This window comes from Eumetopias jubatus, unplaced genomic scaffold (assembly GCF_037043125.1).
Source record: "Eumetopias jubatus isolate StellerSeaLion01/CBP00866 unplaced genomic scaffold, mEumJub1_p1.0 scaffold_14, whole genome shotgun sequence".
NCBI classification, from domain to species: Eukaryota; Metazoa; Chordata; class Mammalia; order Carnivora; family Otariidae; genus Eumetopias; species Eumetopias jubatus.
Window position 1 is genome coordinate 88,605,405 of NW_028274820.1, and position 20,712 is coordinate 88,626,116.

General features: G+C 38.1%; 1 protein-coding gene across 2 annotated transcripts in view; it reads right to left on the minus strand.

Annotated features, from left to right (window-relative positions):
* The window catches only part of CHCHD3 (coiled-coil-helix-coiled-coil-helix domain containing 3), a 266,380-nt gene that overhangs the window by 90,937 nt on the left and 154,731 nt on the right, over positions 1 to 20,712 (minus strand). For both annotated transcript variants that reach the window (XM_028106350.2, XM_028106349.2), the window contains exon 5: positions 1,369 to 1,452. In XM_028106350.2, coding sequence (XP_027962151.1) covers positions 1,369 to 1,452 — 84 coding nt within the window. The remainder of the gene's footprint in view (positions 1 to 1,368; positions 1,453 to 20,712) is intronic.

Consider the following 20,712-nt stretch of genomic DNA (forward strand, 5'->3'; position numbering starts at 1 on the left):
TCTTTCTTTCACTCATGTTCAAAACCATCAACAAGCCTGATCAGCTCTGCCTTTGAAACATTCAACCCTGTGCTTCATTCCCTCCATGGCTAGCAGCCAGACCCAAGCCATCACTATCCCTTTTCTGAATTACCGCCATTACCTCTTCTTAGGTCTGTCTTGCTTCAGTTCTTGCCCAAGACAAAAGCCAACATGCTCTTCCACTCACAAACCCTCCAGCCTTTCCAACATGCCACACACAGCCCTGTTTCAGGGCCCTGGTGCTGGTTGACTTCCCATTACTGCAGACCTCTTACCAAAAGCCACCTATTAGGCCCTCTCTACCAGACCCCACACCCTATGACTCCAAGGCCCTGGGACTCCTTTTTCTCTGCTTCATTGTTCATCCATAGAATTGCAAACTGCCGCCCACTATATACACTTCAGCTCCCTGAGGACAAAAGTTCAGTTCATTTTCTTCATTAGCATATCTCTGGCACTAGCCTCGGGCCTGACATGTATTAGGTGATTAAGCAGACATCTGTTTGATGAATGAAGAAATGATCCCTGCATGCAAGAAGCATGCACACTAGTGACGTACAGACACGGGTGAGCATATTTAATGTGTAAATAACTGTACTGAATGGGACTTAATACTGTATTTCTTATTGTATCTACTTTCTTATTAAACATCTTACTCTAAACAAACCAAACTTTAGAGGTTTCCATCAAAGGGAAGAAAGATCTAGCTTTGTATGGCCCATGTGCGAAATTATTCTAGACAAATCTACTTCACTGAACGGGGGCACTGATGAGGTGGCTCAAATTCCCATTCTGAAACCCACAGTCTCTTTCTGTTTTAGCTTTAATTTCTGCCTTTGCATCTCTGTCAAACTCTAAGGCCTGCCCAGAGGTACTGCCTCAACTCCTCTGAATTCTCCTTCCTAAATCCTACTGTTCAACTCCTGCCCATTTCTTAGCCACAAATGCAGTGAAATTGAGGTTACACAAAGACAATATATCCCTTAAAACACTTCCATTTCTATGAACCCACTCAAGTTTCGTCAATGTTAGGGAGAGTCAAGAGTAGCACTCTACTGTTTGACCTGGAGTCAGTGCAGTTTCTAAACATTTAGGGAAAAAATACCCGGCGGGGGGCAGGGAGCTGCAGAGTGATAAATGCCTCATTGAACCAATAACGCAACCAAACCCCTAAACAACCAAAGAAGAAATAACATTCCCTGTGAGAATGATCTACCTGCTTGGCTTCCTCACTTCCTTTTAACTAGGAAAAGCAGCTACAGTTCTAATTATTAGTGCTTAAATAAATATATGGGAAAGTTGCAGATGTGGTTCTAGAAGAGAATCAACGACAAGAAATAGTCATACCCTCTCCTCCAGTCTAGCCAGCTGCTCTTTGTAGAACGCATCCTGCTTCTTTATCACTCGATCTTTCTCTTCCAGCTGCTTAGCCTAAAAAAAGAAATGAAGAATACACTATATCAAGAAAAAGCAGCAACAGTGAAGCAAAAGTCAAGTATAAATTACATTAGAAATAAGTACATAGAGCTGAAGATTTTTGCAATTTATTAGGTCTCTGCCATAGAACAATATTAATAAGATGATGATTGCTGTATTTAAATGTAAAGGAGTCTACACTGTTGTGTTTTTTTTTTTACTGTGACAGCTGTGTCCTACTTTGTCAAAAAGTTTTACAGCACAGTTTTATTTAACTCCTATGGAAGAGTAATTTCAACGATTAATATTTTGTACAATAAAACTTAGATTTTATTTATGTACAATAAAACCACATGGTTATTAACCTTTTTTCTGAACAACAAAAATACCTATATGACATTTTCTACATAAATCTTATGTTTGAGAATCCTTAAATTACCATTGAAACCTGCACCTAAGTACATGTATTGGTCTATTTTCTTTTTTATGAAGCAGTTGTCTTTGGAGCACAGGGCAAAAACCACTGTAAATGTTTATTTGAATAATTAAAAATTAATAGTAAGAAATAAAAATAGTTAAAGTAATTATAAAACTCAGTCATCGCATTTCTAATTTATAAGATTTTTTCAAAATTAAAAAAAGGTAATAAAAATTTTTTGATACTTGAAAAATAATGATAAAGATAGTTACTTATGGATGTTTTTCAAGGTTAATAAAAAAATGCGTTTTTTCAAACTGTTGTTTGTATCTTGATCATTACATTTAAGTGATCTTTATCTCTGAGAACAGATCTCCCTGTCTCACACCCTAAGTTAGAAAAGTTTTTAATATATTTTTGTTCAGTAAATGCTGAATACACACTTGATGAGGAATTTTAAGATATTCAGCAAGTATGCATTTTGGCATTCCCACCCTTATGCTGCATACCACATTTTTTTGCAGGGTGATCAAGGGTCACTTGGCTCAACCTTGTGTGAGGGTGATCTGCTTAGGTTAAGTGTACCCATTTTACACATATATAGGTCATTGCTTTGCTACTTACTTTGTCTTCAATGTCCTGCAGCATGTTAAAAACAAACAACAATTATTTAACAATAGAAGTAGTATTTTTTCCTAATGTCACAAAGAAATCTGATAGATAATATCTAAGATGCAAACCAAAGAAGGCAATGGGGGAAAAAAATCAGAGAACTTGCTTAACCTAGGACACAGTTAAATGTCAGTGTGCTGCTACAGTTTGAATAGAAGATTTCAGTGAAAAGTTCATGCTGCTTGAAAGCATATGAATAAATTTAAAAAGATACAATAAGATTACATTAAAATATATTCATATGCAAGTACATAATAATTGATGGCTCCTTGGTACAACATAGTAAAAACTTGACTAGCCTGTCAGGAATATAAAAGAAAAAGTAAACAGAGAAAGAATTTTTAACAAAGCTAAGTGTGAAGAAAGTATGCATGACAATATGATCTACAGAGAAAAGATATTTCTAAATTCAACACATACACACCCAAAATAGAAATAAAGGAAATGTAAAACAATGGTTTTATGAGACCCTCTGTTAAAAAAAAAAAATCATTAAACCAAACAAATAAGCAAATGACAAAAAGAGGAAAAGAAAACACAACATGTAACTATGAAGAGTTAAAGTTACTAAAATACAGAACACTAAAAAAAAAAAAAAAAAAAAAAGCCAAAAGAAAAATACACAAATGACATACACTGGTAATTCACACACAAAAATACAAATAATAAACACATGAGGAAAAAACCCAACCTTAAGAGAAATCAAAGAATGATAATTAAAATAATGAAATACTATTCATCTACTGAACTGACAACAACATAAAATAGTAATAATAATGTCACAGATACAGGAAAATAGGCTCTTCTATACACGACTGGTCAGAATGTAATTTGATATAGCCACTTTTTAAATCAATTTGCCACAATGTAATGTTTTTAAAATGTACATATTCACTGAGATCTAAACTCTGTTTTTAGGACTTTTTTTTTTAAACTGTAGATCTTTTTTTTTAATGTTTTATTTATTTATTCATGAGAGTCAGAGAGACAGAGAGAGAGAGAGACACGCAGAGGCAGAGGAAGAAGCAGGCTCCCCGCCCAGCAGGGAGCCCAATGCTGGAATCGATCCCAGAACCCTGGGATCATGACCTGACTTTTCTTAAGTAATTATGACAATATACAAAGATGTTCAAGATAAGGTTGTTTAGAATTGCAAAGATGCAAAAATAAAAACCAATTTAATGGCTAAATAAAAATACCTTCAAAATATACTAAGTAAAAACGGAACAGATTATACACAAAAAGGACAGTATAATCTCTTTTCTTTGTAGGGAAAGAAAAAGACCAGAAGGATACTCAACAAAATGTCAACAAAAGTTATAGCAGAATGGTAGGTTTATGGGTGATTTCTAGTTATTCTTGCTTCTTTATATTTTCCAAATTAAAAAAAAATCACATACTTTGTAGTCAAAGGACACAGGAGGGAATTTTCTGAGGTGAGAGAACTAGTCTGCTTGTTGATAATGGTGGTGGTTACACAATTGTATGCATTTGTCAAAACTCATAAAACTACATATCACAAAGAATGGATTTAACTATATAAATATCTTAAAGTGTATACAAATTAAATACACTAAAATAACTACATATAAATATATAGATGGACGTGTGCATATATCTTTGCTATTGTTAATCTGCTTATCACTTGGCCAATTTTATTCTAGGCATTTAATCCTAGGAAATATTAAGAAAAGCACACAAGGATTTAGATCTAAGAAAATAAAACCAATGTTACTTAAAGCAAGTGGGAACAATAGAAGGTTGTATAAATAAGATTTGGTCCAACAGGATATTGATTATAAAGATTTTAGTCCAGATACAATGACCAAATATTCAGAGCCCTTAAAAAAATAATGGCTTGGAAAAAAGTATCTATTATGCCAAGATATTAACAGTGGACAGGATATGCATAGTGGGATATTTTTTCTTATTTGGACTGTTCTATACTTTCTAAATTTTCTAGAATGAGCAATTACTACTTCTGTAATCAGAAAAAATATTTCTTAAACATTAATATCATATACATGTATCCCTGACTATGAGATGGAAACAAAATATGAGATGGAAGCTCAGAGTGAGGTATTTAGTAATTATATTAACAACCAAATTGTTTTAACAACTTGAACAATTATTTATAGCCTGGAAATTATCTTAACCTACAAAATCCTTAATGTACCAGCACTTGATTCTCTCTCCCATTCAATGTATGACATTACCCACCATGGTTCTTAAAACACTTGCACTAAATGTTTCTTTTGTTCACATATAGTGCACAGTGAGACATTTTTTTTAAATGCAAAGAAAAAGTGATAGGTATTCTATTATGGTCATTTAGAAAACACTCTTGAATTCAATACAAGAAATATACTGCTTAAGCCTACTGAGGACTACATGCACCCAAAAATTTGATTTTGAGAAGCAACGTAAATAAAGGATATATAGTAATATTCTCATTCACTTTTCTAAGATGTAATCTTTGAAAAAATTTAAAGCAACATGTGAAAAGGTCAGATATACACACTAAAAAGGAACTACCTCCAAAGACCCGAAACCACCAAGCTACAGTCTAACATCACAAATCTTTCCCTAGACAGCCAACAGAATCAATAGTTTGAGATCCACTGGGGAGAATAACAAAGCAAGAAACACAGCCACAGCACTTGAACGGCACATTGCTTTGAAACAGTTAATGTGATGCTGGGAGGGAAAGTCACACAATATGAATCCTGAAACTTAAATAAGCCTGGAATACATTGACTAAGCTAATAGCTGCCAAGGATGGAGAGTCACACTCAACTTATGAAAAAGCAGTAAACCAAGTGCAAGGAAATAAAACTTCTACGTATAACTCTCTAACACAGAGAGAATCATTTTAAATGAACAAAAACAAAGAGGATTACATTACTTATTGTTATAGAACCATTTCTTAGGGAAAAAAAAGAATATAAAAAATTTCCCCTCATTTCTTGTTTACTATTACTCTCACTGCAAGAAATGTGCACTGATTAGTTTTCAGATCCTGTTAGATTTGGGGTAACATGATTGGGCTTGAAAACATGACAGAACTTAAGTGGATCATTATGGAAAACTAGAGCACCCATATGCAAGAGACACAAAGAAAATAAGGAAATCAAGTTTTCTTTAAGAAACCCAACACATACATATTTCAATGTTTTTACTCCGTGTTGGTAGCTAGATTCAAAATGAAGTATCCATATGTTAACTTCTTTAAGACTTGCTTCTTTTCAGAAAGGATCTGAAGGTGCTTATGACAAAGAATAGAATAAGGTCAACAGAAGTAAAAACTGGGATTATGGATATGACATACTGTGCTGGTGGGAACTTTACCTTCCCACGTATATTCCTAGGTAACTCTTCATAGCGAAAGGTTTTTGGCATAGTAGCTCAGCCTTCTTAGGCCTGGTTGCTCCTGAGGACTGCAGTGTGGCACAGGGTACATGGCCTGGGGAACCTGGTGACATCACAATCACCTACCTCAGAGGTTGTATTGTTACCTTGGACATCAAGTACAAGGCATGTTAAAGAAAGATTCCGGGCTATGGGAAAGCTTGTACACTTGATTTTTATTTTTTATTTTTAAAAGGTTTTTATCTACTTATTTGAGAGAGAGAATGAGAGAGAGAGAGAGAGAGAGAGCACATGGGAGGGGGGAGGGTCGGAGGGAGAAGCAGACTCCCTGCTCAGCAGGGAGCCTGATGCAGGACTCATCCTGGGACTCCAGATCATGACCTGAGCCGAAGGCAGTCGCTTAACCAACTGAGCCACCCAGGCGCCCTAAGCTTGTACATTTTAAATGACAAAGTTCCTTGAAATGCCAGTGCTCAATTTTAATAGCTCAAGGGAGAAAACAAAGCAGGTACCTGTTCAATTTTCCATTGGAGGACACTATGAAGCCAGAGATTACTAGGGTTGAGAAAAGGCAACAACTGTAAATCAACCTAAATAGGAAATCCCTATAATGATATTTCCTATCATTCTAAATCTTATAACAAATCTGAAACACACACATAATGGATGGAGAAAGATTTAATCTTTCACAATGATATGGATAATCTGTGGCAAAGATCAATCTCTATCTTATAACTCACATAAGCAAATAAGAGCAGGGAAAAGAGCTTTATTCCTTGTCAGAACTACATAGAACACAAAATATATAGGAACCTAATAAAAGTATATGCTAACATAAAACAAAGAACTGAATGATCCAATGGGACTGAACCATAAACTTGTAAGGTAATAATACATTTAGAAGCTGTAGAACATGATCACTGTTCACTGTGGATACCAATTAGCCGTAACAAAATAATTAAAGTAGCCATGCATTCAATTAGCTGAATACTACACTTCCGTTATAAATGAGAAATTACATACGGTTCACTGAGCCTTTATCAAGTGGCATTGGTAAACAAATAATCATACTCAAAAGCACTGTTTTCCGAGCCACATTATAAGGTGACCTTCAAAAGGGTAACTCATCTAGGTGAACTTAAATGATGCCCAACCTATTATCAACTTTAGCACACTGTTCAATGACTACTTAGAGGCATAAGCTATGAGCAAACCCCAGCTTGAAATGTTAAACTACACTTATGTGCACAAACACAGTGAGGGCTGGCTTAAGTTGAATATAGACCGAGACTTAACAACAGACTTCCTAAGTATCCAAGCCTCCAGGGCTTGATCAGTCCCCATTCGGTTCTGTTTTGTCTTCCCAAGAAGAACTTCAGGAACTCTCCTCTTCATTTCACCTTTTTTCACGCTGATGACATACTGGAAGCAGCCTACTGAATATGTCCTCTGCCACTTTGAGGCATATCTGCTTATTTTCTTGAAAAAAGCAAGCAGAGGCAGGTAAGTAGTTTTTGAAATTAAAAAGTAAAGCCAACAATGAGTGAAGAGAGAATGTTAGGTACATAAATTTAGAACAGAAAGCAACCTAGTGTGCTTTGCTTTAACTTTTTCCAGAAGTTCTCTCCTAACATTTGTGCAGAACATGGTACTTGACAAAATAAGTAAAATTAAGTGCTAGATGAAATCAGAAATTGTTTTACAAGCCTTCTTCTACAGCTTTAGAGAGGAAAAATAATTTTTTAATCATACATTCACTTTTCCAGTTTTCTAGTTTAATTCAGAACTTACTATGACAGATAGTAGAAAATCTACTTGGTGGGGCATCAGGAGACCCAGATACCCATTCCAACTCTGCTAAATCACCATGTGACAACACACTGACTCACCCCAGCTCCATCCATGTTCTAAAACCCATCTTTAATGTTACTTCCTTCATGTAGCTATTGCCAAATCATAACCTGCTGCCTCTCCCACTTTTGCACCTAATAAAACTTTTCAACAGGTCTCATACAGTAACTTGTTTTTTTAAAGATTTTACTTTTAAGTAATTTCTACACTCAACATGGGGCTCGAACTCACAACCCTGAGATCAAGAGTTGCATGCTCCACTGACTGAGTGAGTCTGCCAGGTCCCCCTTATGGCACCTGATTTTGACTTTGCCTTGTATCGTACGTGTTTATCTACCCATGGTCCTTCTCTCAACTGTAAACTCTGAGACAGGAAAAGAGATTTACTCCTCTCTATCTGGATCTCTGGCTCAACCTAGGTCTGTAGCTTCCCACAAAGACTCAGGACATGCCAGCCCAAATGAAAACAAGTACACTGAGGTAAAGAGTCTGTAGGAAGTAGGTAGACACAACTTCTGGGGAGCCAATCTGTCACAGCATCTGTGATTTACTTCAAAATACACAGTGTGACATTATGTGTCCATGTTCCTTAGCTTAACCTAAGCTCTGAACCAGGTGCTGCCAGCATGCTACTCAAGCACACAGAATGCAGGAGCCATCAGCAAGTACTCTTACTGGAAGCTCAAAATTGGAAGCTGAAAAAGTAGAGGTGGCTACTATAAGGGCGTCACTCATGCATGCCTTGATCAATAATGATGTTTTGCTACTTAGCACAATGACTGTTGGAAATGAATTTTATTAGTGAAAATGGTTCATTAACTAGCATGATAAATGTTACATATAGGTTCTTTCTAGTTGGTAAAATGAAAACTCAAAAAGATATCAGGGTTAGCTCCCATAAGGATATTCCTACCTCTGCTGTGTGACTGGTCACGAGACTACGCGAGGTCACGACAACAAAGCTGTTGTGGTACCTTAGGATGGTACCTTAGGCCTGATCACTTGACAGTCCTGTATCCAGCCATTGGTTGAGGACAGAGATTCTCACCTTTGGCACTGCTGACATTTTGGGCCAGACCACTCGTTGCTGCGGAGAGCTGTCCTATGTACTGCAGAATGCGGAGGGGGACACCTGGCCTCTAGTAGCCAACAGTACCACCCCAACTCTGAGCTGTGACAACCAAAATTGCTTCCAGGCATTGCCAAAACTGCCCCAGGTAAGGACCACTGGTTTAAGAGGATTGTTGGCTGTCTGAGGCCAAGTACAAGCAACCTCGTCTGCCCCAAGTAACCCTCTTCCTGAAAAACAAACAAACACTTAACAGACAACTGGGACTTCACTGAGTTTTACTGAATGGGTTGTATGAATCATTTTGTACTGCTTGTTAAGAAAGTTTTCTTCAATAAACGTCTGTTTGTATTACAGAATTGAGCTGGAGTCTTGCTCACATTATAAACTGGTAGGGTTGCACTGCAAAGGTATAATGAATAAAAGCAACAAGAGTGGCTCACATACATGTAATGCATCATATCCCAGTGAAAGAGGAAACTGGAAATGTTAGTTCTTTATTTTTGAACTAAGTATAAAAAGCATAAAACAGGTATATAAGTTCTCTCTTTTCTCTGGCTCCCTGCACAAAACGGAATCAATGCCTATATAACCTCGGATTTTGAATCCATGTAACTGATGCTCAGTTCAGGAAGAATGGATATTCAGTTAACATGAACAGATATGAGTTGTTTAATATTTGTTCTGCTTGGGTAATGACAACCCTAGACCTAATATTAAATATTTTATGTATCATTCCTGAGAACAGGCATATAATGATTCCATTATAATTTATAACTTTCAATGTTACAAAGCAACATGAAATTTCAACATGAAAGGCACTAAAATATACCACTTCATCAGGTCAGTGTTGTATATTCCATGCTCCCCCACCCCAAGACCCATTTAAAGAAAGAACAGCCATAACGATATCCAGCACATAAGAAACATTAAATAAACACTGAATCAAAGGTGAAATGAACTGTTAGTTCAGAGTTCTCAAATAAGCAGCTTTAGTTTCTCTAATGAACACTCACTTCAGCTACTACATGTTTATGAAATACACAAGAGAATGTAAACATGCATCAAGTCTAAAAGAAAAGACCATCTGAATCAAAATCAAAGTTCCAGAAGACCAAGTTCTATGAAGAAATGAGAACGCTATGTCACAGAATCATTAGTAAGCTTAGAAACTTTAAGGATAAGAAGGATCTCTGAAAGAAGGAAAAGTGGTTTATAAAAAGGGCCACATTCAATAAAACTGTGTGATTACATGGACTCAGAGCAGGAAGGGGCTTTTATTATCAAATTCAGCTGCAGAATAGATGGGCTTATAAACCACTGAATGTTACCATTACATGTAACAGCAGAGTGATCTTGACTCTAGACCACAGCTGATATGGTACGGAGTGGAAAGAAGCAACAAGCACTGGGAATTATAGAGCTGAAGGTGCAATTATACTAAAATGTCTCTCTTCTTATTCCATATTGTGGGGAATAATACTTCCATTTCCAGGCACTTATGTATAATCTTGTTTTACCATGGAGATTAAAAATCTCAGAAGCACTCTAACACAGAGATGCTAGCTCAACCCCATTATTTGTGCCAAGACATTTGGTGTCACTGATCTGACATGTTAAGTTGGACAGCAACACAGAGACAATTACTGCACAACTTCTGGTTCCTTTTCTTTGTATTAACTTGTGTCTGTTCAATTTAAACTTAGGCTTAATGTGTACACAATCAGGACCAACTGGCTGGAGTCGACCTCTCCTCTTAGAATCTATTTCACATGCACAGCTTGGAAAACAAACAAACAAACAAAAAACCCAAAGATCATCCAGCTCATGTATCAGGAAGCAAGCAAGGCTCCAAGTTCCTTGTTAACTAAGGGAATCCTTAAGGTCAGGGACAGAGTTGGCTCTGGGACCCGTCTCTTGAAGGCAGTGCACTCCCCATCAACTCCCTGACTGTATTTCTTTTCATTTTGGCTTGACATTAAGGGAAGACAATGTAAAAGTGACTAATCAAAAATTCGTAGTTATTTTCAACAGTACTCTACATAAAGACATTTTTGAGATTTGCTGTAATGGTTAATGTAGACTATTCTAAAAATGTCTTCAAAACCACCTATCGGCCATGTCAGTTCAGGTCCGCTCGGATGCAGATGCTGAGACAGAATCAGAAGTAGAAGAGATGTACTGGAGGAAGGATAAAGGAGAGAGGGAAGAGCAAGGGCAGAGAGAACTTCCGACGATGCTCTAGGTCTGACACCTGGGATGTGAGACCAGGACGGAAGGAGACAACAGTCTACCTCTAAGAAAACTGGGCCATGATGACAAGGAACCTCAGAGCAGAGACTGTCCAGTAGAGGAATCCTAGGCGTCAGGCGAGATGGCCCAGCTCTAGAGGCCCTGCCACGTGCTACAAGCCTGGTAGGGGCATGGCCTGGGGATGCACCCTGCAGAAGGTTCCCGGCTTGTGGGCTGCTTGAGGCTTGTGGCCAACTGCACGCTTTGCAGCAGGTTCTCTCCTAGAAAGACAGCCCAATGACACATTCCCATGGCTGTCACAAAACTTTGACAATGACAACAAACTCTGAGCAGGTCTTAAACCTCAGCTTCCAGTTCAAACAGAAGTAAACCAGCAAACAAGAACGAGGTTCTATCTGTTAGAATACATCAGATCTCTTTGGAATTTCTCCACTCATGCAGGCCAGGCTGAGTAAATCCAACTGGACCTCTGGAATACAATTTGATCCAGAAATCCTGTGTAGAGGGAGTAACAACAAAATAATCAGACAGTTAAAGCTTTCATTCCAGGTTGGCTGCTAACTCATGATCTTGGGCAAGTTCCTTAACCTTTTGGGGCTTGTTTCCTTTTTTGTAAAATTAAGGGGATAAGCTAGATAATATCCAAGATCCCTGTAACATTCACATTTTATGCAGTACATTTACATTTCTCCTATTATTCAATTTGAATTTACTCGACAACTAGGCCAGAGGAAATTCAATGAATGCGTATATTCTGCTGCCAAATTGCTAGGATGCTACCAACACATACTGAACAACATTTGGAGACGACGGTGTATATGTGACACCTGGTTGCCAGGGGCAGACGCTGCACGGCAGCAGTGACACTTCCTCCCTGCCTGACTCGGCATCGGTGGTGGGTTTTCAGCTACTGGAGGAGTGATAGGGCTCTGTCTCAGCAATACTTGCAGGGCTGCTTCTTGAACCTGACGCTACCTGTCAGACTCAAACGGTTAAGACAGACGGTAAAATGGGCCACTTTCTAAAACAAGTTCAACCCACTGGTGCCAGCCAAATCACACTAGCTCTCGTTTTCTACATAAAAATGAGTAAGTTCAGAAAATAACAGGGCATCTTTATCTCATTTACAGGCTTTAAAGAGGATGGTACAGTGTAATTACATCACATGCACATTCAGTTTATGCAAATCCACCTACCCACTGAAGGCGGGAGAGAGGAATTTAAGGAGAGCATAGGATACTACCCACTCCATCGGGAAGCCTGGGACCGCTGTACTCCCAGCCTCTCTCATTTCCTGCCCAGTGAATGAAATTCTAGTGGTTCAAGATAATATAGTTTTCACTCACAAATCCTTAAATAAAAGCCAACATTTCATCTAGTGCTCAACTGAAGAAGCCTAGTGACCTAATAACAGAAGAAAAATAGCATGGCTGGACTCTTAAGAATAAATTAGAACAAAAGAAATCTTGGCCTCATACATGAGTTTTGTTTTTTGGGTTTTGTCTGTTTGTTTTGTTTTGTTTTGTTTTGTTTTAGTTTTACTGACCTGTAATTGACAAATAATATTCAGAGGCTGATTTTAAAACTAAATCCTTAAGTAAGATGTGACTCCACTGTATTCCAAGAAAACTGGAATTGGGAAAGTATTAGAAGGATAAAAATATTTTTAAAACATTCCTCAGCAATGGCCACTGGTAATGAAAGAATGAAGGAGTACCTGGTGCTTCATGACATCCCATTTTTCCCCAAACCTGATAGGGAGGGGATTTTTTAAATCTTTAGCCTCTGTATAAAGCCCCCAGCTTAACTGACGGACTAAATGAAACATGAGATCATGGGAACAACGAATGATGAAACTGAAGCTTGAATAAGTCAGACGCTTAATCAATTAAACCACCAAAGTGTCCCCCAACTTTTTTTTTTTTTTTTTACATTTAAGAAAACAGTTAGACAAGAGACTTGCCTGAAATTCACAGCTGGAATAGCTGTCTCATGAAAACAGAATTTCTGACTCTTCCCACTACAGCTCACCAAGCAGACACTTCTCTAGGTTTAGACCCAAGAATGAAAATCAACCTCATGATTGTGACTTGGTTTTACCTGCTGGGAAGTCAGAATATTATTAACTATTTGACATGGTATCTTGCCTGCCTTATAGTTATGGCTATCTTATTATATGTTATCTTTCCAACTTAAAAACCATCCTCCTGTGAATGTGATTTTCATTCATTCATCATCTGATCAGATACCAGAAAGCTCCTAGCAACTGTTCAGACTGAAAGCTAAGTGATCCGATTCCAGCCCCAAGGAAAGTGATCCCCACCCTCAAGCCTCTTAAACCAAATGCAAGTAAAAAAGATGATCTTAATGACAAACTGTGAATGACATTGGATGCCATATTTAACGGCTATCAAAAATACTCAGACAAAAAGAAGAAGGATCATATACATCTGAAGCAGGAACGTGCCTTAGGAACCAAGGTCTTCGGATGTTAAAGATCTAATTCTGGGACAGCTCTACTCACATAAGATCATAAACCTACTTAGTCATGAGTTCAGAATAGAATACAGGTTATCTTGACTCACATTTTAAAGTTGACAGATTAAACAATATCTCAAAAAAAAAAACATGCCTGTGAATAAGAAAAAAGAATCCAAAAATAAAAATTCTTACTGTTCCAAACATAACATCACTGCTCCCTCCCCTACCCCCTAGAATGCACATGCACATTAAAAAGCATGCATTTGCATGGGGGATCATCTACAGAGCTTCTAAATGGTGTTTACAATCTGGGATGAGCACTGCAGGAGTGGACAAAGACATTACAGACCACAAATCAAAAGAGCTACGTGAAAATAAAGTCACTGAAGGTAACGGATATATATGTTAAACATAAATACACCACGTGTAAGTCATTTAGTATGGTAAAAGAAATCTTGTGCTGAAAGCTCTGGCTTGGTTCTTTAAAATTTTACAGTATCAGCCAGCGATTCTTTTTTTTTTTTTAATGTTGAATGTTTTGTGATCCTTGCCATTTGTCACCGAGCACAGAATATTCCAGGCTTCAGTAAAGAATTAGTGCTTTTTTTTTTTAATGAACTAAAAAGGCAGCCTGTTTGCTCTGAAAAATGGCTACCACCTGCTATTAATCTGAAGCTGAAAACAAGCAGTGTAATGACATTTAGCAAGTTAACACCCCCCTCCACTTTCCTCAAAGAAGAGCAAAAGTGACATTTCATAATCTTCTCAAAAATTTTACAAAAGTTCTGAGATATAGATTTATATGTTACTAATAATAAACTGCAAATGACATATGAGATTATTAAAACCAGATACTGTGCCCCTGCAGAGTGACAAGCCTGGTTTAAGCGCTGAAGGAATTCCCTCTCAAGTCCCCCTATCTTTTTTCTTTATTCTTTTTGTCTGGTGTCAGATGAATACAAGCAGCAATGATGACATGATCAAGGAAGAGTTGACAACTGGCTGAATATTTGTAAAAAGACTGTTTAACTGATCTTTGCAACAAGCTATATTTTGTCCTACTGGAGCTTTCTGTCTCCTGAGGTAGCCTTGTATCCTCAAGAGCTGAAATGTACCATAAAGCTGTTAATTTATGTATTCTCCAAATAGTTCCTGGAACACTGTGGAGAACTTCTCCAATTTGGTTGGTAGAAAAACCTGGCCACCAACTTACTCAGCTCAAACTAAGCATATAAGCATGATCTAAGCAGACTACACAATTCATGACAGTCCATAAATGACTCTGGGGCCCTGTGAACATGTCTCTTCCTGGGCTAAAAGCTAAGATAATTTTCCTATCTGAACAACAAAATCAACTTAACATATCTATTCATTTATTCAACAAGCACTCAGTGAAACCTATTTTTATGAAGATCCTCCAACACTGCACTGGACTTGGTAGAATACAATAGCCAAATGCATCTCAATGACCACAAACCACAATCCTAAAACTCTGATTTGCATAGAGCTATAAAACCAGCAACAATCCATTATTTTCTTCGAACGCTGTGTTCTTCAAGAATTTACAAACTGGGGTGGAGGGCAGTGCATGGGTTGTACAAACAACCATAATAAAAGATAATATATGATAAGGGCAGTGAGTACTACAAAGAAAATAAAGGATTCCATCAGCTGGTCTGAACTTGAAAGCTCAATGAGTAGGATTTAGATGGGCAGAGATGGAGTCAAAGGCCACTGCAAGAAAGGGGACAGTAATCAAAGGTACAGAGGAAAGAAGACAGGAGGCCTGGGCACGTACAGCAGCTGAAGAGGGAATTACAGTAGGAGGGTCAGAAAGTAAGTGGGGACTAGCCTGCAGGAAGACAGAACTGTCATGCTAAGAGGTCCGGACTTCATCCTGTAGGCCATGGGGGGCCTCTAAACGTTTTTAAGTGTGATGAAAACAGTATTTTAGGAAGATTAATCTTGATGTATAGGATGGATTAGAAAGAGGGGAGAATGCCAGTGGGGAAACAATTAAGGGGGCTGTTGAAAGGATCCAGGTGTGAGATAATAGAGGCCTACATGTGCTGAATGGCAGTTACGTTTCCACCAGCGCTTTCTAAATACCCTCTAAAGTAAATATATAAATTTCAGTGAGAGGACAGTGCACAACTGAAAGAACAAACCATTCTCCAAAACACAGGGGGGGACATGCAAGGATTAACACAGTGAGTACCGTTAGCCACGCCATGGAAAATCTCCACGTAGAAACGGTCACTGAAACTGTGTAGTTTGGAGTTAGGCCCCTGATACATCTGATGTCAAACACACCATTCTAAAATAAAACTAAGTAGAGAGGAAGATATAATTATGAAAGAGGGTGAAAAGTGGGACATGTCATCATGAGTTATTAGGCATTATTTTCTTTAAACACTGGTGGCAGTTGGAGGATGAAAATCTGGTGTTGAAGAGAATTATGCTGCCATCACAAGAAAAAATACAACTGGGAGCTTTCTCCATGTCCAGCTCAACACAAGTACCAATGCCTTCCCATCGAGAAGTTCAAATTTGCTACAGTCTAACACTAAATTTTAAGTCCTTTAACCTAAACAAAAGACTACTATATAAAACCTATCACCTTAGAAAAATCATGATGGTTCTAGATAAATTTTAAAATACCCTAATTTTAATATTTCCTCAGATTTTTCACTGACATGTTGTTTAGTATGCCACTTTTAAAATGTGAGTCAAGGAAACCTGTATTCCATTCTTAACTTGTGATTTAACTAGCTTTCTGACCTTAAAAACATCCTTTAATATCTCAAGACCTTGGTTTCTAAGCTATGGTCGAAAAGTTAAAACTGTAGACACTCCGCCAAGGAATTTCAATAGATGGTTAAGATGCCCTGATAAGTGGGTCAGAAGCATAAGCCTTTGCCCTGAGTGCTGGGTCCAGGACATCCTGGCTCCTTTACGCTTCCATGGACAATTCAACAAAATAGAACATAAACCAAAGAGATAGATCCCTGAACTCAGAGAGTCTGGAGAAAGCCACTTTTAATAACCAGGATTAATAAAAACTAATAGTTGTATAGCACTTAGGAGTTTCCAAAGTTCTTTCATATTTACTACATCATTTAATTCTCAAAACAATGCTAGGACTAAATTAAATTCTCCAAGCTATGCCTAGAGTGCTGCATAGCACAAAAATAGTAAAATAAACCCTGAGAAAATTATCACCCCAATTTTTTAATTAATTTTTATTATCGCCCCAATTTTACAGGAGAGCACACTGAGGGTCACAGAAGTGGGAAGAAATGGCCAAGTCAATAAGTGGTCAAGATGTTTTTTATCCACAACTCTTATTATTACACAAGTTACCTTTATCACCTTCTCTACAAAACCACGCCCAGACTCTACTCCTTTTATGAACTCCCATGGCACTTGCAGCCTGAGACACCAATTCATTCAGTAATAGTTATGAAAAGAACTTCTATGTATGAGGCATCCTACAGAGTGCTGTTGCTTAGGGGTGTATTAGTTTGTTGTTGAGATACATAAAAAGTTACATGGGTAAATAAAAATCACATGTACTACTGGGTACAAAACTTATCCTGGCTCAGCCTACTTGCAACTTCCAGACAAACCCCTTGTTCTCCTACCGACTGACTTAGTGCCTCTGGGCTGACCTCACAGGACTGATTCTTCGCTCCCCGTATCCCTCTTCTCTAAACCACCTCCTCAGGCATGTTAAATGTTTAAAACTGTATGCAGCAGAACATTTTTGGCATGAGTGAGTTTTTACCTATACACCCAATCTGACTAAAGAATTTAAGATACATGCGATTTGAGTAAACTAATAATCAAACATTAATGTGTCCTACAATATCCTTTCTATTCCCATTTTTCCCCTCAGTTACTACCCACATTTTCACCTTCAGCTGCTTCTTTGGTAACAGAATAAAAGTCAAATACATCAGCCTAACCAGAAGCCTGTTGTATCCATAACTCTTCTTCATCCCCTATATGCAACTAATCACAATATCCTATCTATTAGTATTTCATGTACCACCCTTGGGATTTTTTTTTTTTTAAGATTTTATTTATTTGAGAGAGAGAGAGAGAGTGAGAGAAAGAACACAAGAGCAGGGGAAGAGTAGAGGGAGAAGCAGACTTCCCTACTGCGCAGGGAGCCCTATGTGGAGCTCGACCCCAGAACCCTGGAATCATGACCTAAGCCGAAGACAAACACTTAACCGACTGAGGCACCCAGGTGCCCCCACCCTTAGGATTTTTGTGGTATCAGTTTACCACCATTTAAGACCTACTGCTATTGACTTGATATTTTTCTCTAACCTAGCTCACTTTTAAAGGTTCAATAATTTTAAGAGAAAACTTTACATAACTACCATAATTAGAAAACCAGATTCAGCTGTCATAAATAGAAGATAATAGGGAAAATACACTGAAAACAATTTCTGGTCAGAAAATATTGCCCAACCCAAGATTCTGAGCTGAGACATGCTCCCTTCTCCTTTTGAAAAAGGTAGATTAACTATGCTAGTGGTTAAAGACAAAGTATCACCAATGATGTTGGCAGTAAATTACGCAGGGGTTAATTATATATAATCCACAGCCAGAACTCCTGGGTTGGAATTTTAATTCTTCCACCTACTAGCTATGTGATTTAAGGCAAGTTAATTTAACCTCTCGGTGCGTTAGTTTCATCAGCTATAAAATGGGAATATTAATAGTACCTCCCTTATAAGGTAGTTATGAGGTAAAATGGATTAGTATTTGCAAAACACTTAAATCATTACTATGTGTTTGTTAAACACATAATGTAACTACCAGGTTCTGCTGAAGAGCACACAAGCATGGCAATAACTCGCAAGTCACGACAAACACTATATCCTGTGATGAAAATTCCAAAACACTGATAAATCAAGATACCAGGTATGTCAAGGACACATGCTGAAAGAGGCTTGAGAATGAGTATGTAGAGATTTCAACTAGAGTGAAGGAAATGAGCCCTGCCTTTCCTCTGCTTGGACTAGACCAGAGATCTGGCCACTCCCCAAGTTCAACAACCTCTGGTAAATGTAGTAGGCATGTCAAGGATGACAAAGCCCTGCTTCAAGGATCTAGAAATCTAAAGAGGGACAGACAGATGATTTTTAAAAATCACAACATAATATGACGATAAAAGTAGTGGCATGGAAATCAGAGAAGGGGAAAATTATGCCAATGGAGTCAGAAAAGGCTTCACCAATGAGGTCAACACTGAGATGGGTCCTAGAGGCTGAATAGCTAGCTACTCATCCACCAGACAAGAGAAAGGGCAGTCCAGGCTCAGAATGCAGGAAGCCTAAAGGTGGACAAGCAGCCTGCATTCAAGGACTGGCACCACATGTGAGTACCTGAACTGCTTCCTCTATGTTGTCTATGCCCAAAAAAAACAAATACACAAGACTTTGAACAAGGGAGGTCTATGACACAATGCTTTCTTGCCACAGTGTGCCGAGGCTGAACAAATGTGAAGAATCAACGGCAGAGGGATACCCCAGTGGGCTGAGGCCAGTAGCTCAGGGAAGAGGAGAGAGTCTTTAAAGACAGGCTGAAAGATAATTGAGAACGATGTAACATCACTGTGACCTGCTTGGAAACTACAAAACAAGAGCACACTGATGAGCAGCAAACCAAGCCAAATGGGTGTTGGTGAGCAATGGATTTAGAATGATATCTGGATCAAAATCAGGGCTATAAATACCCAAAAGCTCTCTAACTTCTGATTAATTTAGGATATAGAAGCCAACCAAAGAAAGGAGTACTGCAATTCTGTTTTCTTGAACATGCAAAAATGATATTATAACCTCAACCATCTAGACCTGGGCATATAGCTGTGTTCATCCAGGGTGTTCCTGAAATTAGTATGATTATGTGTATAATCAATAGGAAACAGATTTCTCCACAGAACAGGTAAAAAAAAAATGTTTAAACTTAAAAAGTATGATCTATTTTTGTGATAGCTACAGCCTTGATTTCAACGAAGTGCAAACATACTTTCCTTTTCCAGACAACAGCCTTCAAAATTCTCAACCACTGAGCCTCAAAGTGGAAGAAATCGGTGCAGCTATGGCAAACCAGCACACTCTATCTGACAGAGATGTGTGTGAGTGAGTGTGTGCTGGGTAAGAGGAACAGGGACCCTAAAATGCTATACAGTCAGATTACTTAAATATATCAATTTAGAAACAATGGAGGAAAAGTTTACTAATGAAGCTAAAATAGAGAAGAGAAAGAGAAATTCAACAAGGACATTCCAAAGTCCTACAGATACCACCAGCTTGGAGGGCATCCACTGGGAGAAGCAGCAGGAACCAAAGCAGAGGTAAGCAGGCGTGACCTCAGGTAAGACAGAGGTGATCGAGCATAGAGACAATTCTGACAAAGCTTTACTCTGATCAAGCCACACTTAGCGGGCAAAAGCATGGGCCGGGAAGCCTGAGGAAGTGCTGGAACTGCCATGTTCAGGGCAGATGGGGACAACTTCTATTGCTCCCTCTTTCTCTTTCCTCTGGTGTTTTCTTTTGGACTCTTTGCCATAATCTTTCCCTCCCTTATTTATCCATCTTTCCACTTACCAAGAATTTCTTTCTTCTCATGTCTCTCTTCTTTGCTTATTTCTTCTTCCTCACTTTTGTTCTTGCCCTTACATGGGAGAAAATGTATGTGATGCCTTAGTTTGTTGTTGTTTTCAAGGTCAAAAGAGGCCAAGTTGAGTATGTCATACTTCTGACTCTAAAAATCCAGAAGCATTAGCCTCACCTCCGGCACCCTACCTCTTATGGCTGGATTACTTTTCTTTTTTTTTCCTCCAGATAATTAGTAGAAAAAAAAAATTCCCTATTCCTGATTTAGCAAATACTTTCTAAGTTCTCTTCATCTTTGCTTATATGAATGCCTCACTGATCTTTTCACTACTTCTGTAATTTTTAACTTTGTGAGCATGGGGAACAAAGGATATTAAGACACAGTATCGTTGGCACATGGAAAATTGTGATGCTTTGTGTCAGTTATAAAAAAACTAATTTTTCATAGAAAGCAAAATGTTTTTCTCTGGTAAGTCCAAGTCAGCATTGCCATTCTGGGCTCTCACACTACGGAATTAACACATATG